General features: G+C 37.2%; 1 protein-coding gene across 27 annotated transcripts in view; it reads right to left on the bottom strand.

Moving 5' to 3' along the window:
* Nucleotides 1-15,635, bottom strand: part of GOLGB1 (golgin B1) — an 88,266-nt gene that overhangs the window by 59,658 nt on the left and 12,973 nt on the right. For 11 of the 27 annotated variants that reach the window (XM_015129979.3, XM_077993822.1, XM_077993825.1 and 8 more), the window contains exons 2-6: nucleotides 10,578-10,675; nucleotides 9,587-9,739; nucleotides 8,906-9,058; nucleotides 6,743-6,871; nucleotides 2,102-2,227 (exon numbers count right to left, since the gene is read on the bottom strand). In XM_015129979.3, the coding sequence (XP_014985465.3) occupies nucleotides 2,102-2,227; nucleotides 6,743-6,871; nucleotides 8,906-9,058; nucleotides 9,587-9,739; nucleotides 10,578-10,673 (657 nt within the window). In that variant the 5' untranslated portion in view covers nucleotides 10,674-10,675. Of the gene's footprint in view, nucleotides 1-2,101; nucleotides 2,228-6,742; nucleotides 6,872-8,905; nucleotides 9,059-9,586; nucleotides 9,740-10,549; nucleotides 10,676-10,848; nucleotides 10,917-15,635 lie in introns of all 27 variants that reach the window. The other 16 variants (XM_077993827.1, XM_077993833.1, XM_077993835.1 and 13 more) reach the window with 3 other exon arrangements.

Here is a 15,635-nt window from a genome sequence, read left to right as displayed (position 1 = left end):
GCTCATGGCTGAAAAGCTTTCAATAAAATTCTCATGCCCTATAAGTGAAAATTCAAACTAACATATCATTTATTCAAGATTCTCTGCAACTGGAAATACTAATCTATCTTTCTAGTCTTATTTTCAAAGAATTGCTTCTAATAAAGAACCTGGTGTGCTTCTAAATCCACACCACCTCCCCAGACAGCTGTTTTCAGCTGTCACTACCTGCAGCCTTCTAGATCATGCTCATTTTTAACTGGCTCTGAACAGAATGAAATGGAAATAAATAGACTGATCGTAAGCTGCTCAGTATCAGTGCTTCATCTTCTTTTTAGGTTGTGCGTGTGTCCATCTGCTTATTCATCTCCTTAAGATCTACAGTGGAGCATGCTGCTTAGCTGTTAGCTTGCCCATTTTGCATTGGTCCTTTACTGCTGCTATCGCAGTTTGTGACACCTTGAATCAACTTTGGCTCTCTTTTTGGGAGGAGAAAAGAAAATCCTCATAATTTTTTATTATCTGGATTCCGAACTCACTAGGAATTTGGACTCTTGTGTTTCAAGTGTGTAGGCACTGGAGTCTTTCATTAGCCAAACATTTCTAACTCCTTTCCCATAAATGTTCTATATTCTTTTTCTTCTCTGCAGTTTTGCTCACACCATTCCCCATCACTGAAATTATCTTCCCCAGCTTGTCTAGAATATTATCTATCTATCACGGTTTTGCCTAAATCCCAACTTTTTCATGTAATTTTCCTTAACTGTCATACTCACAGTGACCTCTTTCGCCTCTCAAAATATTTTGTTTGTACTGCTGCTTGCTTTGGCACTTATTCAGAAAGCCTTAAATTATGATGAATCTCTTAATACGTTTATATATCCTGGCTTTCCATATTTTAGCAACATATAGGTAAAAACCTATTTTGTATTTCTTCATCCTGCACTGTATATACTGCATATACATAAAAAGGACACAATAAAAATAAATAAAAAATTTAAAAAGGACACAATAAAAGCTAATAGGTAAAACCAAGAATTTCAGGATATACAATTTTAACGGTATACACACCAGTAGGCCAACCACAGAGAGAAGGCACCATTAATACTACAAATTATTAATAAAGTAAACACCTAATGGATAAGATTAGGTTTAGCAATGTACAAAAGTACTTCAGGGAAAAAAATCTTTCATGATTCATAAGCATTCCCCCACTGCACCTCCCCCCCCACACACACAAAAATTACAGTGCCTGTAATCCCAGCACTTTGGGAGGCCAAGGTGTGAGGATCACTTGAACTCAGGAGTGCGAGGCCTGCCTGGGCAACATAGTGAGAACTTGTCTCTTCAAAAAATGTAAAAAATTTAGCCAGATGTGGTGGTACATGCCTGTAGCCCCAGCTACTTGGGAGGCTGAGGTGAGTGAGAGGATGGCTTGAGCCCAGGAGATTGAGGCTGCAGTGATCTATGATTGTACCACTTGTACTCCAGCTTGGACAACAGAGTGAGACCCAATTTCAAAAATAAATATGTGGGAATGGGTGGCCAACCAAGAAACCTAGAAAAATAGAAAAAGTTGAGGATGCCAATCCAAATGGTCTCGTCTCGATAGACGAAAAAAATGGGAAGAAGAATGTCACATACTGGTGCCATTTAACATAAAATCACATGACCTACACCACTTTCTCATTACAAGCTCACTAAGTAATCTAACTATAATTTATCTTCCTATTAAGATAGATATTATTTTAGGGAAAGAATGAACCTAATTATTTTTCTTTCTTTTGGTTTACTTATTGATCTCTTCTGAACTCAGCATGAGCCCATTCCTAAAAGACTTGAATCTCTGTCTGCTATTAAAATTAAGTTTCTGGACCTGCAGAACTAAGAAACAGTCATCAATTAGGCTACAGAAAATTAATCAAAGTAAATAACACATTGTGAGGTTTTCTGGTGTTCCCTAATGACACACTTACCTATCACACATCTCCTAATCTCTTCTACTATATATCCTTCTAATTTCTAGTGCAACACCCATGCTACTATACTTTTATCTACTAAGATTTCTTAAAGTGACTCATTGCTCTTTATCCCGATTTTGTGAGGTCCCTTCCACCCCTACCTGTGCAGCTTGCTCTGCCTGTGTCTGGCTGAGCTGGGCTTGTAAAGTGCTAATGAGTTCTTCCTTCTCCTGGAGCTGTTGCTTCATCATTACAAATTCTTTCATCTCTGTAGAACTCTTATCAAACTGAAGACATAGAAGGAAAAAAAATTATTTAAGCAAAAGAATTAGCATTATTAATTCTTTGACCTCCCTTTCTTGCTTGACCTAAATGCCTACCACATTTCCATCTAGTTTCCATTGAACACAAAGGGAAATTGCATGCATTATCAAAATTTTATTTGTCAGAAGAAGACAGAAGCAGTAGTGGCAATTTTTCAATTTCTCTGAATCCTCACATAGAGATAGTACGAGATAGTGAAACCAAAAAAACCACATATAACATTTACGGTAAAATTAGGCAGACCGTCCTAAAAACCATAAAATATAGGCTAGTAAGGACAAACCACCAAAACCCACAAGAACTACATTGTATTAGTCTTACATCATATAAGAAAAAGAAGGCAGCAACAGAGTGAAATCTGATGGCTCTGAAAAAGGGACACCACTAAACAGCCAATGTATTTATTTGTTGGAATGCACAGTTGGCCAATTTTAGAATAGTGGCAGGGCTTTGCCATTCCTTAATACTAGGTAAATGCAAGGGGTGCACAGTAAGAAGGTCTAAAAGGGTTAGAGCAATCTAGGCCCCCGGAACTCTCAAAACTGACTCATCATGGTTCCCTTCTGAGACATGAACCTGTACTAAGAAGAAAGTGCCAGGAGTGACATAAAAATTATGCAGAAAAGGAATTAAAGAGACAGAAGAAAGAGGTCTACAAACATACTGTATAATTCAATATCAACTAGTCACATGTGGATATAGAGGGCTTGAAATGGGTCTGATAGAAAAGAAATATTTTTAATTTTTAACATTATTTAATTTGAATTTGAAAACCGAAGTATAAATTATTTTTCCATTAAGTACAACTTTGTTTTGGCATGACTATATTTCATCTTATCTGTTGCATCATGTAAGTTACTGTTGAGGTGTTGCACAAGTAACAAATGTATATGTAGTTGGTATCAATGGGTTGATTCAGTGTAACTTTTATCTAGACCCCTATATAACATTGTAATGTGTTTATTTGTATACTTCATGCAGACAGCTTGAGTAACAGTTGATACCAATTTAATCATAACTAATAAATTGCAAGATAAACATTATAACTGAATTTTTGAAGTTCAAAAATAAATATAGACACATTTCAAAATTTAAAATGAAGGTCTTCTACTGTTGTATAGTTGGTTCCTTTTCACTTCTAAGTAGTATTCCAGTGTGTGGATATACCACAGTTTAAATACCTCCCTACTGATGGGCATGTGAGTTGTTTCCAGTCTTTAATTATTACAAATAAACCTATTACTATTGGACAGTGCTGATATAAACCAAAGCGAAGGGCAGAAGGAAGAAAGCCAGGAAATCTCAGAAATCCAGCTTCCATATCTTTGAACACAACACAAAAACAACAGAAAAAGGAAGTCTGTTAAGAAAAGCTTTCTTGAATCAAGCCTCCTTCCAAATAGAGGTTTAGGAAAATGAATTTCACACAAAAATAAGGAACAGAAAAGGATGAAGGTCATATCCTATATAAAGTTACTATTAAAAAAAACAGAGTAGCCCCCACTAGCAAGAGGACCCTCACCAGATGCAGCCTCTCACCCTTGGTCTTCTCAGCCTCCATAACTTCTTATAAATTACCCAGTTTCAGGTATTCTGCCTCAAGCAAGAGAAAACGGACTAAAATGGAAAATTGGTATTGACAAGTGGGGTCATTGCTGATAATGATTATTTGAAAATGTGGAAGCAGTTTTGGAACTGGGTAATGGGCAGAGGCTGGAAGAATTCTGGGGAACTAGCTTAAAAAAAAAAAAAAAAGCCTAGATTCCAATGAGGGGTTTGAAGATAAGACAACTACAGAAAGTTTAGCACTCCTTGGAGATTGGTTAAGCTGTTGTGACCACAATGCTGACAGAAATATAAATAGTAAAGCCCATTCTGGTGAGGTTTCAGATAGAACTGAGGAACAAAGTATCAGAAACTAGAGTAAAGCCCATCCTTGTTGTAAATTAGCAATGAACTTGGCTGAACTTGTCCAGTTTTCATATGGCCAAGAACTTTGTAGAAGGCTGAGCTTGAGAGTGATGAACTAGGGTACATGGCAGGAGAAAATTTTAAGCAGCAAACTGCTCAAGCTGCTATGTGGTTACTTCTATCTGCTTACAGTGAACACAGAAAAAGAAAACAGAGCAAAAAAAAAAAAAATTGGAAAATTTGCAACCTGGTCATGTGGTAAAGAATGGAAGATTTCAGGATGGGAATCCAAGAATGCACAGCCACCACTTGCTAAAGAAATTAACACGGTTAAAAGGGAGCCAGTAACTAATAGTCAAGACAATGGGAAAAGGCCCTAAAGGCATTTCAGAAGGCATTTTAGAAACCTTTAAGGCTGCCCCAACAGCTGCCATCACAGGCCCATGGCCCTAAGAGGACAGAATGGTTTCTGTGAATAGGCCTTGAGATACCACTGCTCTGTGCCACTTCAGGACACTGCTCCTTGCAGGTCAGCTGTTCTGGTCAGTGCAAAGCAGCCCCAGGTATGGCTCATGCCACAGCTCAAAAGGTATGAGTTGTAAAACTTGGTAACATCCACATGGTGCTAATTCCGCAGGCTCACAGAAAGCAAGAGCTGTGGAGGCTTGGTAATCTCCACTCACATGTCAAAGGATAAGTCAGGGGGCTCAGGCAGAGACTTGTCTCAGGGCAGAACCACCAGCGACAGCCCCACTAGAGCAATGCCAAGGGGAAATGAGGGGTTGGAATTGCCCTACAGAGTCTCCACTAGAGACTAGTGGAACCATGCCTAGTGGAACCATGGTGTGGAACTACCACTGCCATACCAGAACTATAGAGCTACCAGTGTGCAATGCAAAGTCAGCCTGGGAGAGCTGCTGGCTGGATGAAGCCCAGCAAAGCCATAGGGGCAGAACTGCCTGAGGTCTTAGGGACCCAACCCCTGTACCTGTACAGAGGATGCTGAAAATGGAGTAAAAGAAGGTTTTCTGGAATTTTAAGGCCCAATGTCTGCTCTCTTGGTTTTCAAACTTGCTTGGGGTCTGTTACTCTCTTTCTTCTTGCCTAGTTCTCCCTTTTAGAATGATGATGTGAATCCTATGCTTGTCCTACCATTGTATCTTGGAGGTAGGTAATATGTTTTTATTTCATAGGCTCACAGAAGAATTGGTGCAGGAATGAGCTAAGACTTTGGGGCTGCGGGGATAGAATTAACGTATTTGCATATGGGAAGAATATGAGTTTTAGAGGGCCAAGGGTGGAAGGCTATGGTGTGAATGTCCTCTCCAAAACTCATGTTGAAACTGAATCCCCAATGTGACAAGAGGCCTTTAAGAAAGGACTGGTTCAGGAGGTCTCTGAACTCAGGAATGGATTAACACATTCATGGATTAATGAATTAATGGGTTGTCATAGAAAGGGAACTGTTAGCTTTATAAGAAGAAGAGAGACCTGAGCTGGCCAATTAGCACACTCAGCCCCCTCACTATGTGATGCCTTGTGCTGCCTTGCGACACCACTGAGAGCCCTATCAGCAAGAAGACCCTCACCAGATGCAGTCCCCCAACTTTAGACTTCTCAGCCTCCATAAATGTAAGAAATAAATTCTTCTATTTAAATTAAATTTTCTTTTATTATAAATTAAAAACAAAACTAAGGAGCAGAATGATATGATTATAGGTGATAAAAGCATACCAGAGGCACACTAAAAAAAAAAAAAAATCCACATTGCAATCTATTTCAAAAAGTTTTTAAAAATTAAGAAAACTATACAGGCCAGGCATGGTGGCTCACACCTGTAATCCCAGCACTTTGGGAGGCCCAGGCAGGTGGATCACTTGAGGTCAGGAGTTCCAGACCAGCCTAGCTAACATGGTGGAACTCCATTGCTATTAAAAATACAAAAAATTAGCCAGGCATGGTGGTGCATGCCTGTAATCCCAGCTACTCGGGAGGCTGAGGCAGGAGAATTGCTTGAACCTGGCAAGCAGAGGTTGCAGAGAGCTGAGATCATGCTGCTGCGCTCCAGCCCGGGCAACAGAGTGAGACCCTGTCTCAAAAAAAAAAAAACAAAAAGAAAAAGAAAAGAAAAAAAAATTATACAGAGATGAGAGAAAAACATAAATCAGATTTAGAAAAATCAGAAATGAAGTTGACTGAACTCATGAAAAATCCAATATAAAAGAAAAACTCATTGCACTATAGAAGATAAAAAACAAAAAAAAACACAAAAGTAAACAAAAAACAGAATGCCTAAAGTGAAATAAAACAACAAACAAAAAAACAAACTTAAAATGTGTGCAAAGATGTATTGAAAGAGTATACTGGGTATCTACAAATAACAACTAAAAATGACAAACACCAAAGCATATTCTAATAAAATTACCAGACAAGAAGAAAGGAAGGAGACTGATATATACATAGATAAATGCCCATTGTGCATCTAGAAAAATGTATTTGTCACATAATAATCCATTGATTTTAGTGATTCGTTAACCTAATGATTATGAAGTAAATTCCATCCCTACCTGTGCAGCTTGTTCTGCCTGTGCCTGAGTAAGCTGGGCTTGCAAAGTGCTGATTTGTTCCTCCTTCTCCTGGAGTTTATGTTTTATCTTTTCTACTTCCATCTCTTCCTCTGTAGAACTCTTGTCATGCTGAAAATGCAGGAGATAAAGTCATTATTTAAAAGAATTACAATTAATATATATTTGATATTTTCTTCTAATTTTTCATTTACAACCATTTAGTTATAATTTTATTAAACTGATGGGAGCAAGAAAAACCAGCTGATCTAACAAATGAGAAATCTTAGGGTTGTCCAGTTTTCGTATGGCCAAACAGTTCCTCACACCAAGCATGTGAACCCAAAACTGTGGACAACATAGAAAACAGCTATCTGAAAATACTGGAGAGCAACCAAAAGCAGGAAGATACTGGAGGGGATGTGATAATTGGAAGAAATGGCACCAAGTGTCCCATTTTGACAGCTTTTATTCTGAGGGCAAAACCAGTCAGTGCCATGCAGGACTAAACCTTAATAGAAAACCCAAAGTCTTGCTGCCTTGAAGAATCAAGGAGCGAGCTCAGGAAATTATAGCTGTTGTTAAGTGAGAAGCAAAACGTCAGAAAAGAGCCAGTGAGGGGAAATCCAAATTTTTCAATAATCTATTTTTTTTTCCAAAAGCTCTCCCTTAGACTGAGATTCTGCCTCACTATAAATTTAGTCCCTCCCAACCCCCTAAACAAAGCTATTTCTGCTTGCTGGAATTACAAAGAATACTTGTATACTTTCACATAAGTCAGTCAAGCACCTGAGGACTGTTGTCATTTCTGCAACTATACTTTCCACAGAATACCTAGCTCTGTATTGAGTATATAATAGTTAAAGGGTTGCTATGATTGATTGCTGAAACTTAGAAATCATTTCTTTAACAGAAGAAGAAAATGAGCTCTAAGACATTGATTTCTTTAAGGTCTCAGAGCTAAAAATTAAATTAAAAAGCAGAATATAAAATGGGTAATTTAAAAATCTGACATCATAGCTGAGGAGAAGCTGGAGGGAACAAAGCAATATGAGGAGAGAGGCTGGTGCTACCACAGTGAGGGGAAGATAACTGACAGAGGAAAAACCAAAAGGAAAAGAAGGATCAAGATGAAATTATTTGAGAAGATTGAGAAAAGCTTTTAAAATAAGCTTCAAGAAGTTAAATAAGGTTATCAATTCAGGAAAAGTAATGTCCTCTGATCATTAGCCCCTGAGAGGAAAGACTAAGCAGGAACTGGGTCACTAACTAGTGATCCCAAGAGTTGTGCCTAGAAAATTGATTAAAATCTCATTTCCCAAGAACTAAGGATACTAGTGGGTCAAGGAGTAAAACAAAATGAAACTAAAAAAATAAAAAGATTTCTTACACACAGTAAGTCTAGGCTCACTCTATAATTTCAGTATGTATGTGATATGCCTGCCTCCATATAATCTGTACCAAACTCTCCACAAAACTGAAGTTTCTTGTTCTCTAAATATCTAACTGAATGTGAATATGTGGAGTTTAACCATAGAGGAAAGATAATGAAAATTTGAGTAATGGGACAATATTCCTCACAGGGCAGTACTTTCCTTACTCCTCCTCTGTATCTCCAACCTTAAACTGCTTTGTTGGCTGCAGTCATAAACCTAGAGAGCCTCCCTTTGAGAGAGTCCAAGGTAATTCAGCTGATTCAGCCCACATGCATGAAGCTTTAATCCACCACTATGTGACTATATGAGGACACAGAATATTCTGTGTTAAGTCACTGAATTAAAAAATTTCAGAGCTGGAAGAAACCTTAGAGATAACATAGTTTAATCTTCTAATCAATGATGAAACGCTTCTAAAAGGTAGGTTTCCCTCCTCTCTAAATGCCTCACTTCAGTACTTATTTCTTCCTGTAAGCCTTTTTTAATTCCCTGAAAGTCTAGGTCACAACTGGCATTTCATATCCATGTTTTCTGTAGGCCTTTCATTCTCCCTGTGTGTGGCCTACAGTCCAGCTGAACTATAAGCTCAATAAGAAAAAAAAACAAAAAAACAAAACGTTATTTAGTGCTGTATCATTTTAGCATCCTAAATGTTTGTGATTGGTGAAGATCTGCTGTATTCGTAGGTTTTTTCAACTTAGGAAATACACACTATACCCAGTCACCATACCTTGGAAAGTTGCTCCTCTGACTGAGGTTCTGTCAGCAGAACAGTCCCTCCTTGTGCTTTCATTTCTTCTATGTGTTTATTCAAAGAAGTTAATTTGGCCTTCGCATGAAGTTTTAGTTTTTTAATTTTGTTATCAGCAGCTTTTTTTTCTTCCTGCCCGAGAACAATGATGGTAAATACATAAATGTTTATTTACCTCTTATCTAGCACATACTAAAAGTTATTTTAATTATTATTACTTTTAGAGACAGGGTCTCTCTCTGTCACCAGGGATGGAGTACAGTGGTGCAAGCACAACTCACTGCAGCCTCTAACTCCTGGGCTCAAATGATCCTCCTATCTCAGCTTCCAGAGTAGCTGGGACTACAGGTGCCCACCACCATGCCTAGCTAATTTTTTAAAAAATTTTTTTTGTGGAGACAGGGTCTCACTATGTTGCCCAGGCTAATCTCGAACTCCTGGCCTCAATAAATCCTCCCATCTCAGACTCCCAAAATGCTGGGATTACAGGTGTGAGCTACCACGCCCAGTCCAAAAGTTATTTTCAGTAGGCATAAGGTTATAGTACTAGGGAGATCATTAGATTCTCTAATAATCTAAGTGGAGACAAAAATCAAAGTGAGTAGTGTATCATCTGTCCTTTATCAAACGCTCCACAAGAAAGGATAAAAACAATAGTACCTGTAGAGCTTCATCTTTCTGCTGCAGTTGAACATCCTTCTGTCTAATAATATCTTTTAGCTCCACCACCAATTGCTCTGCATAAGCCAGGCGCTCTTGAACATCTTCTTGTGTAGTATTATTAAATTCCATGTCAGATTCTTGGTGCAATTCCTAATATTTAGGAAAAAAGTTGCCAATGCACCAGGTGTTAGTTTCCTAATAGGAGTTTCTTCATTCCAATTTCTTATGTTTTGCCCAATTCATATTCTTGTTAACTCAAGAATCTAACTCTGATCCAATAATAATCATTATCATAGCCATTACAATGTATTAAGTATTTTATAAATGTTAAACATTTTACAAACATTATCCCATGTATTATCATCCTAATTTTACCTAAGAGAAAAATAAAGAAAAGCAAAAATCATAAACCAGTAAGGGTAAAGGCCAAAAGTTAGAGAGTAGTTAAGTAAAACTATCTTAACCACTAAGCATTACTTCTTGTCTTCTCAGAAAACTAAGGACTTTTATTAATTCCTTATGTGGACTTCAGAAAATATAATACATACTGCCAATTTGTATCATCTTAAAAAAAAAAAAGAAAATATAATACAAACTATAAGAGAAGTGGTAAATGAAGTTATAAAGCAAACAGATATTCTGAAACCCAAAAGGTGTTCCAGTTTCCCCATTTGTCACTTAGACCTTTCCTGTGGAACAGGAATAGCCAAGGATGAGAACAAAGGACTTAAAACAATCTGGCACTAAACAAGACCCAGGGAGACAAATGAGAAAGTCCTTTCAAATTGTATTCAGGACTTGTTTCCCATCACTGTGGCTTTTAAGCTAAAAACTTACAAGGATCACTTATAAAATTTCAGTATTTTTCTAAATCCTCGCTTCAACTAGCACCAGGGAGGCTTCTCACACCCTTCTATCTTAAATTATTTTCCTTAGAAGAACACAGAGCATATGTCTTACCAGTTCAAATCAGAACAGAACTACTCACAGGGTCTAAGGGAGCCCTCATATTCTGATCAGTGTCATCATCTCCTGATAATTCATGCAAAACAACATTTGCTAATCCTGATAATCGGCTCAGCATTTCTGCAGGAAAAGAAGGGGGAAAAAAAAACTAAGAATCAGCAAAATGAACATAGGCTTCTCCTATATTGATAACCATATCATCCGCAAATGAAAAAAGAAAACTGTACAGGTGATTTGTATTAGACACAGTCTGCAGCACAATGATGTCTTCAAAAAGGCATTTGAGTACTTACAGTGTAGTCACACATTGTTCTTTTCAGTGGCAATTGTACAGAGGTTATCACCATCACTAACATCATTTCTAAAATAAAATACAAGTACCTAATCATTAAACATTAATACAATGTTAAATATAAATATATAATTGTTAAATACACCTTAAAGGTAATTTTTATCTTTAATGCCCTTCTTTCATAGTAGTTTCACTTTCAAACATGAATTTCTTTTTTCTTTCTTTTTTTGAGACAGGGTCTTGCTCTGTCACACAGGCTGGAGTACAGGGACACTATCTCAGCTCACTGCAACCTCTGCTTCCTGGGCTCAAGCGATCCTCCCACTTCAGCCTTTCGGGTAGCTGAGACTATAGGCACACACCCAAACATGAATTTCTTATTCTTTCTTCCTCTGCCAGACAGTTATTTTCTCCCATTTGTTCAAATAAACTCCATGATACTGCAACATTTTTCTTTTTATGTGCCCCATGAACCCCATTCTTTCAGAAAGCTTTCTTGATAAACCATGTGGTTTTGCTAAAATTTAAATATAAACTTTGTTCAAAATGTACAGCATTCAATGCATATATTAGAAAAGGAGGAAGGACAGAAATCAGTAACCTACAATTCTTCGGTAGAAAATTAGAAAAAGAAGAATAAATTAAAGCCAGTGTCTAAGCAGGAAAAAAAAAATCAGAGTAGAAATTAATAAAAATAGAATAGAGAATATCAATAAAACCAAAAGTTGATTATCTGAAAAGATCAATAAAATTGATAAAACTCTAGTCAAGATGACCAAGAAAAAAATAGAGAAGACATAAATTATTGGCATCATAAATAAAAGAGGAAACATCATTAATGATCTAACATATACATTAAAAGATAATAAACACTACAAATAGCCCTATACTTTTAAATTCATTGATGTAGATAAAATGGGTCAGTTCACTGAAAGATACAAGCTACCAAATCTCAAGAAGAAATAGAGAACCTGAATATAAATGAGTAGATGTGTGTGAGTGCATGTGTGTGTACACACACACACTCATATATATACATACACACATAAATATGAAATTGAATTCATACATTAAAAACCTTCTAAAAAAAGAAAACTCCAGATTAAGGTGGCTTCATTAGCAAGTAACAACAAACATTTAAGGAATAATACCAATTTTATATAATATATGCCAGAAGATAGAAAAGGAGGGAACACCTTCTAACTTATTTTACCAGACCAGCATTGCCCTAATACTAAAAGCAGACAAAGATATTACAAGAAAACTATAGACCAATGTTCCTCATAGTCACGGTCAACAAAATATTCAAAATACTCCATAAAATATTAGCTAACTAAATCCAGTAATATATAAAAAGATAATACATCACAACCAAGTGGGGTTCGAGAAATGTAATGCTAATTCAAAATATGAAAATCAATGTAATTCACCATATTAATAGACTGAATGAGGAAAACCATATAATATCAATAGATTCAGAAAAAGCATTTGATACATTTCAATATCTATTCATGATTATGAATTCACAATGAGAATAATTCATTCTCAGCAAACTAAGAAGTAAATTTCCTTAACCTAATAAAGGGCATTTTTAAAAAACTTACAGCCAACCTCATAATTACTGGTGAGAAACTGAATGTTCTCACCATATGAGAAACAAGGCAAAGATGTTGTCTCTTACTACTTCTATCTAACACTATACTGGAGTTGCCCAGCCAGTGCAACAAGCAAGAAAAGGAAAAGACATACAAATTGGAAAGGAAGAAATAAAACTGTCTCAACTATCAAAATGATTGTCCATGTAGACTTTCCTTAAAAAACAACTCCTAGAATAAGTGAATTTAGCAAGGTTGCAGGATACAAAGTCACTATATAAAAGTCAACTTGCAGGCCAGGTGCGGTGGCTCACGCCAGTAATCCCAGCACTTTGGGAGGCCGAGGCGGATCACAAGCTCAGGAGATCGAGACCATCTTGGCTAACACTGTGAAACCCCGTTTCTACTGAAAACACAAAAAATTAGCCGGGTGTGGTGGCAGGCACCTGTAATCCCAGCTACTTGGGAGGCTGAGGCAGGAGAACGGCGTGAACTCAGGAAATGGAGCTTGCAGTGAGCCTAGATGGCTCCATCTCAAAAAAAAAAAAGTCAGCTGCATTCCCATTACAATGAACAAGAGGAATTTGAAACCAATAAGAATACCATTTACAACAGCACTGAAAAAGAAGAGCAGGACTTGGGTAGACAGCTAACAAATATTTGCTGAATGCTGAAAACTACTGAAAAACTGAGAAAGAAATAAAAAATCTAAATAAATGTAGAAATAGAACATATATGTGCATTTGAACTCTATAATATTAAAGTACCAATTCTCCCCATTTTGATCTATAAAATTAGTGCAATTCCAAACTTAATCCCATCAAGCTTTTAGTAAACATCAAAAAGCTGACTCTAAAACATATGAAAAGGCAAGGAGTGTGGAAATTACTAACTACAATTACAAGATGGTGCAGCACTGGTGAAAGTACAGACACACAGATCAATGGAGCAAAATGGAGAGCTTAGAAATAGACACACACAAATCGAGTCAACTGATTTTTGACAAAGGTACAAATGCAATTAAGTTGAGAAAGGACAATCTTTTCAATAAATGGTTATGGAACAATTGGACATCTACAGAAGAGTGAACCTTGACATACAACTCGCACCTTATACAAAGCATATCTCAAAATGGATCAAAGACCTAAACTTAAAATGTAAAGCTTTCAGAAATAAACACAGGAGAAAATTTTTGTGATGCTGAATTTGGCAGTGAGCTTTTAGACACCAAAAAAGCACAATACATTATAAAAAATATTGATTAAAAATTTATCAAAACATACAACTTTTGCTCTGTGAAGACGATGTTAAGAAAATGAAAAGACAAGTCATTGAAGCTGGGCGCAGTGGCTCACACCTGTAATCCCAGCACTTTGGGAGACTGAGGCAAGCCGATCAGTTCAGGCCAGGAGTTCAAGACCAGTCTGGCCAACGTGGCAAAACCCCACCTCTACTAAAAATACAAAAATCAGCTGGGCGTGGTGGTGCATGCCTGTAGTCCCAGCTACTCGGGAGGCTGAGGCACAAGAATCGCTTGAACCTGGAAGGCAGGGATTGCAGTAAGCTGAGATCATGCCACTGCACTCCAGCTTGGGCAACAGAGCGAGACTCTGTCTCAAAAAAAAAAAAAAAAAAAAGACAAGTCACAGATTAGGAGAAAATATTACAAATAGCATATCCAGTAAATAACTAGTATCCAGAATAAAAAAAATAAAAATACATTAAAACTCAACATCGGCCGGGCGCGGTGGCTCAAGCCTGTAATCCCAGCACTCTGGGAGGCCGAGGCGGGCGGATCACGAGGTCAGGAGATCGAGACCATCCTGGCTAACACGGTGAAACCCCGTCTCTACTAAAAAAAAAATACAAAAAACTAGCCGGGCGAGGTGGCGGGCGCCTGTAGTCCCAGCTATTCGGGAGGCTGAGGCAGGAGAATGGCGTAAACCCGGGAGGCGGAGCTTGCAGTGAGCTGAGATCCGGCCACTGCACTCCAGCCCGGGCGACAGAGCGAGACTCCGTCTCAAAAAAAAAAAAAAAAAAAAAACAAACTCAACATCAATAAAGTAAAACACCTGATAAAGAAATGTGCAAGAGATGTGGATACTTCACCAAAGAAGATACATGGATGGTAAATAAATATATGAAAAGATGCTTAAGTTAATCTGGCATTAGGAAAATACTGATTAAAAGTAAAATGAAATACCACTACCTACCTATTAGAATTGCTAAAATATGTATTTTTTAATGCTGGCAGGGATATAGAACAACAGGAACTTTCAGTGCCTGCAGATTAGAATACAAAATGGTACAGCTACTTTGGAAAACTGTTTGACAGTTTCTTTAAAAGTTAAACGTACATTTACCAATCCCACTCCTAGGCATCTAACCAAGTTTATAGTAGGTTTGCTCATAATCACAGATTCTGAAAATAGCCAGGATATCCTTCAACAAGTGAATGAGTAACAAACTGTAGCACATCCAAACAATGGAATACTACTCAGCAAAAGAATGAGCTATTGATTCACACAACACAATACTTAAACCTAAAATGCCTTTTGCTACATGGAATAAGCTAAACACTAAAAGATACACACCATACTATTCTACTTATATAACATTTTGAACAAGTCCAGAAATAAACCCACACAAACATAGCTGTCAGGGCTTGAGGGAAGGAGATGTGGCTGAATATAAAAGAGCAACACAAGGGAATGTCTAAGGTGAAGGAACTGTTCTGTATGATCCTGAAGTGGTAAATTCATAACCATGTGCATTTGTCAAAACTCACTGAACTGTACATTCCAAAGAGCAACTTAATTGTACACAATTTTTTTAAAACTTCACCCAGGATGTCAGGAGTTCCAAAAATGGAATGCAGACTGTGACAAATAGATCTAACTATATTATAAATATATGATATAACCGCACTGAAGGAGATGGGGCTAACCTAAGAAACAAAAATGGTGTTTTGACTGGGTACTATAAGGATAAAGACAAAAAGAACTGACATAAACACTGTACTCTAGTTGGTAAATTTCTTTCTCACAGTGGTATGGATTGGCAATTCTGAAACTACTTCATTGTACACTAGAGTTAAACGAGTAAGTAAATTGTAGATAATGAGATTCAGGTTTTTTACCATCAGTGAAAGAAGTTACAAATAAACAAGGCAAGAAGGCTAGGATAAACCCCA

The sequence above is a fragment of the Macaca mulatta genome, chromosome 2 (assembly GCF_049350105.2).
Source record: "Macaca mulatta isolate MMU2019108-1 chromosome 2, T2T-MMU8v2.0, whole genome shotgun sequence".
In the NCBI taxonomy this organism is placed as follows: domain Eukaryota; kingdom Metazoa; phylum Chordata; class Mammalia; order Primates; family Cercopithecidae; genus Macaca; species Macaca mulatta.
This window is presented reverse-complemented; position numbering and strand designations above follow the sequence as displayed.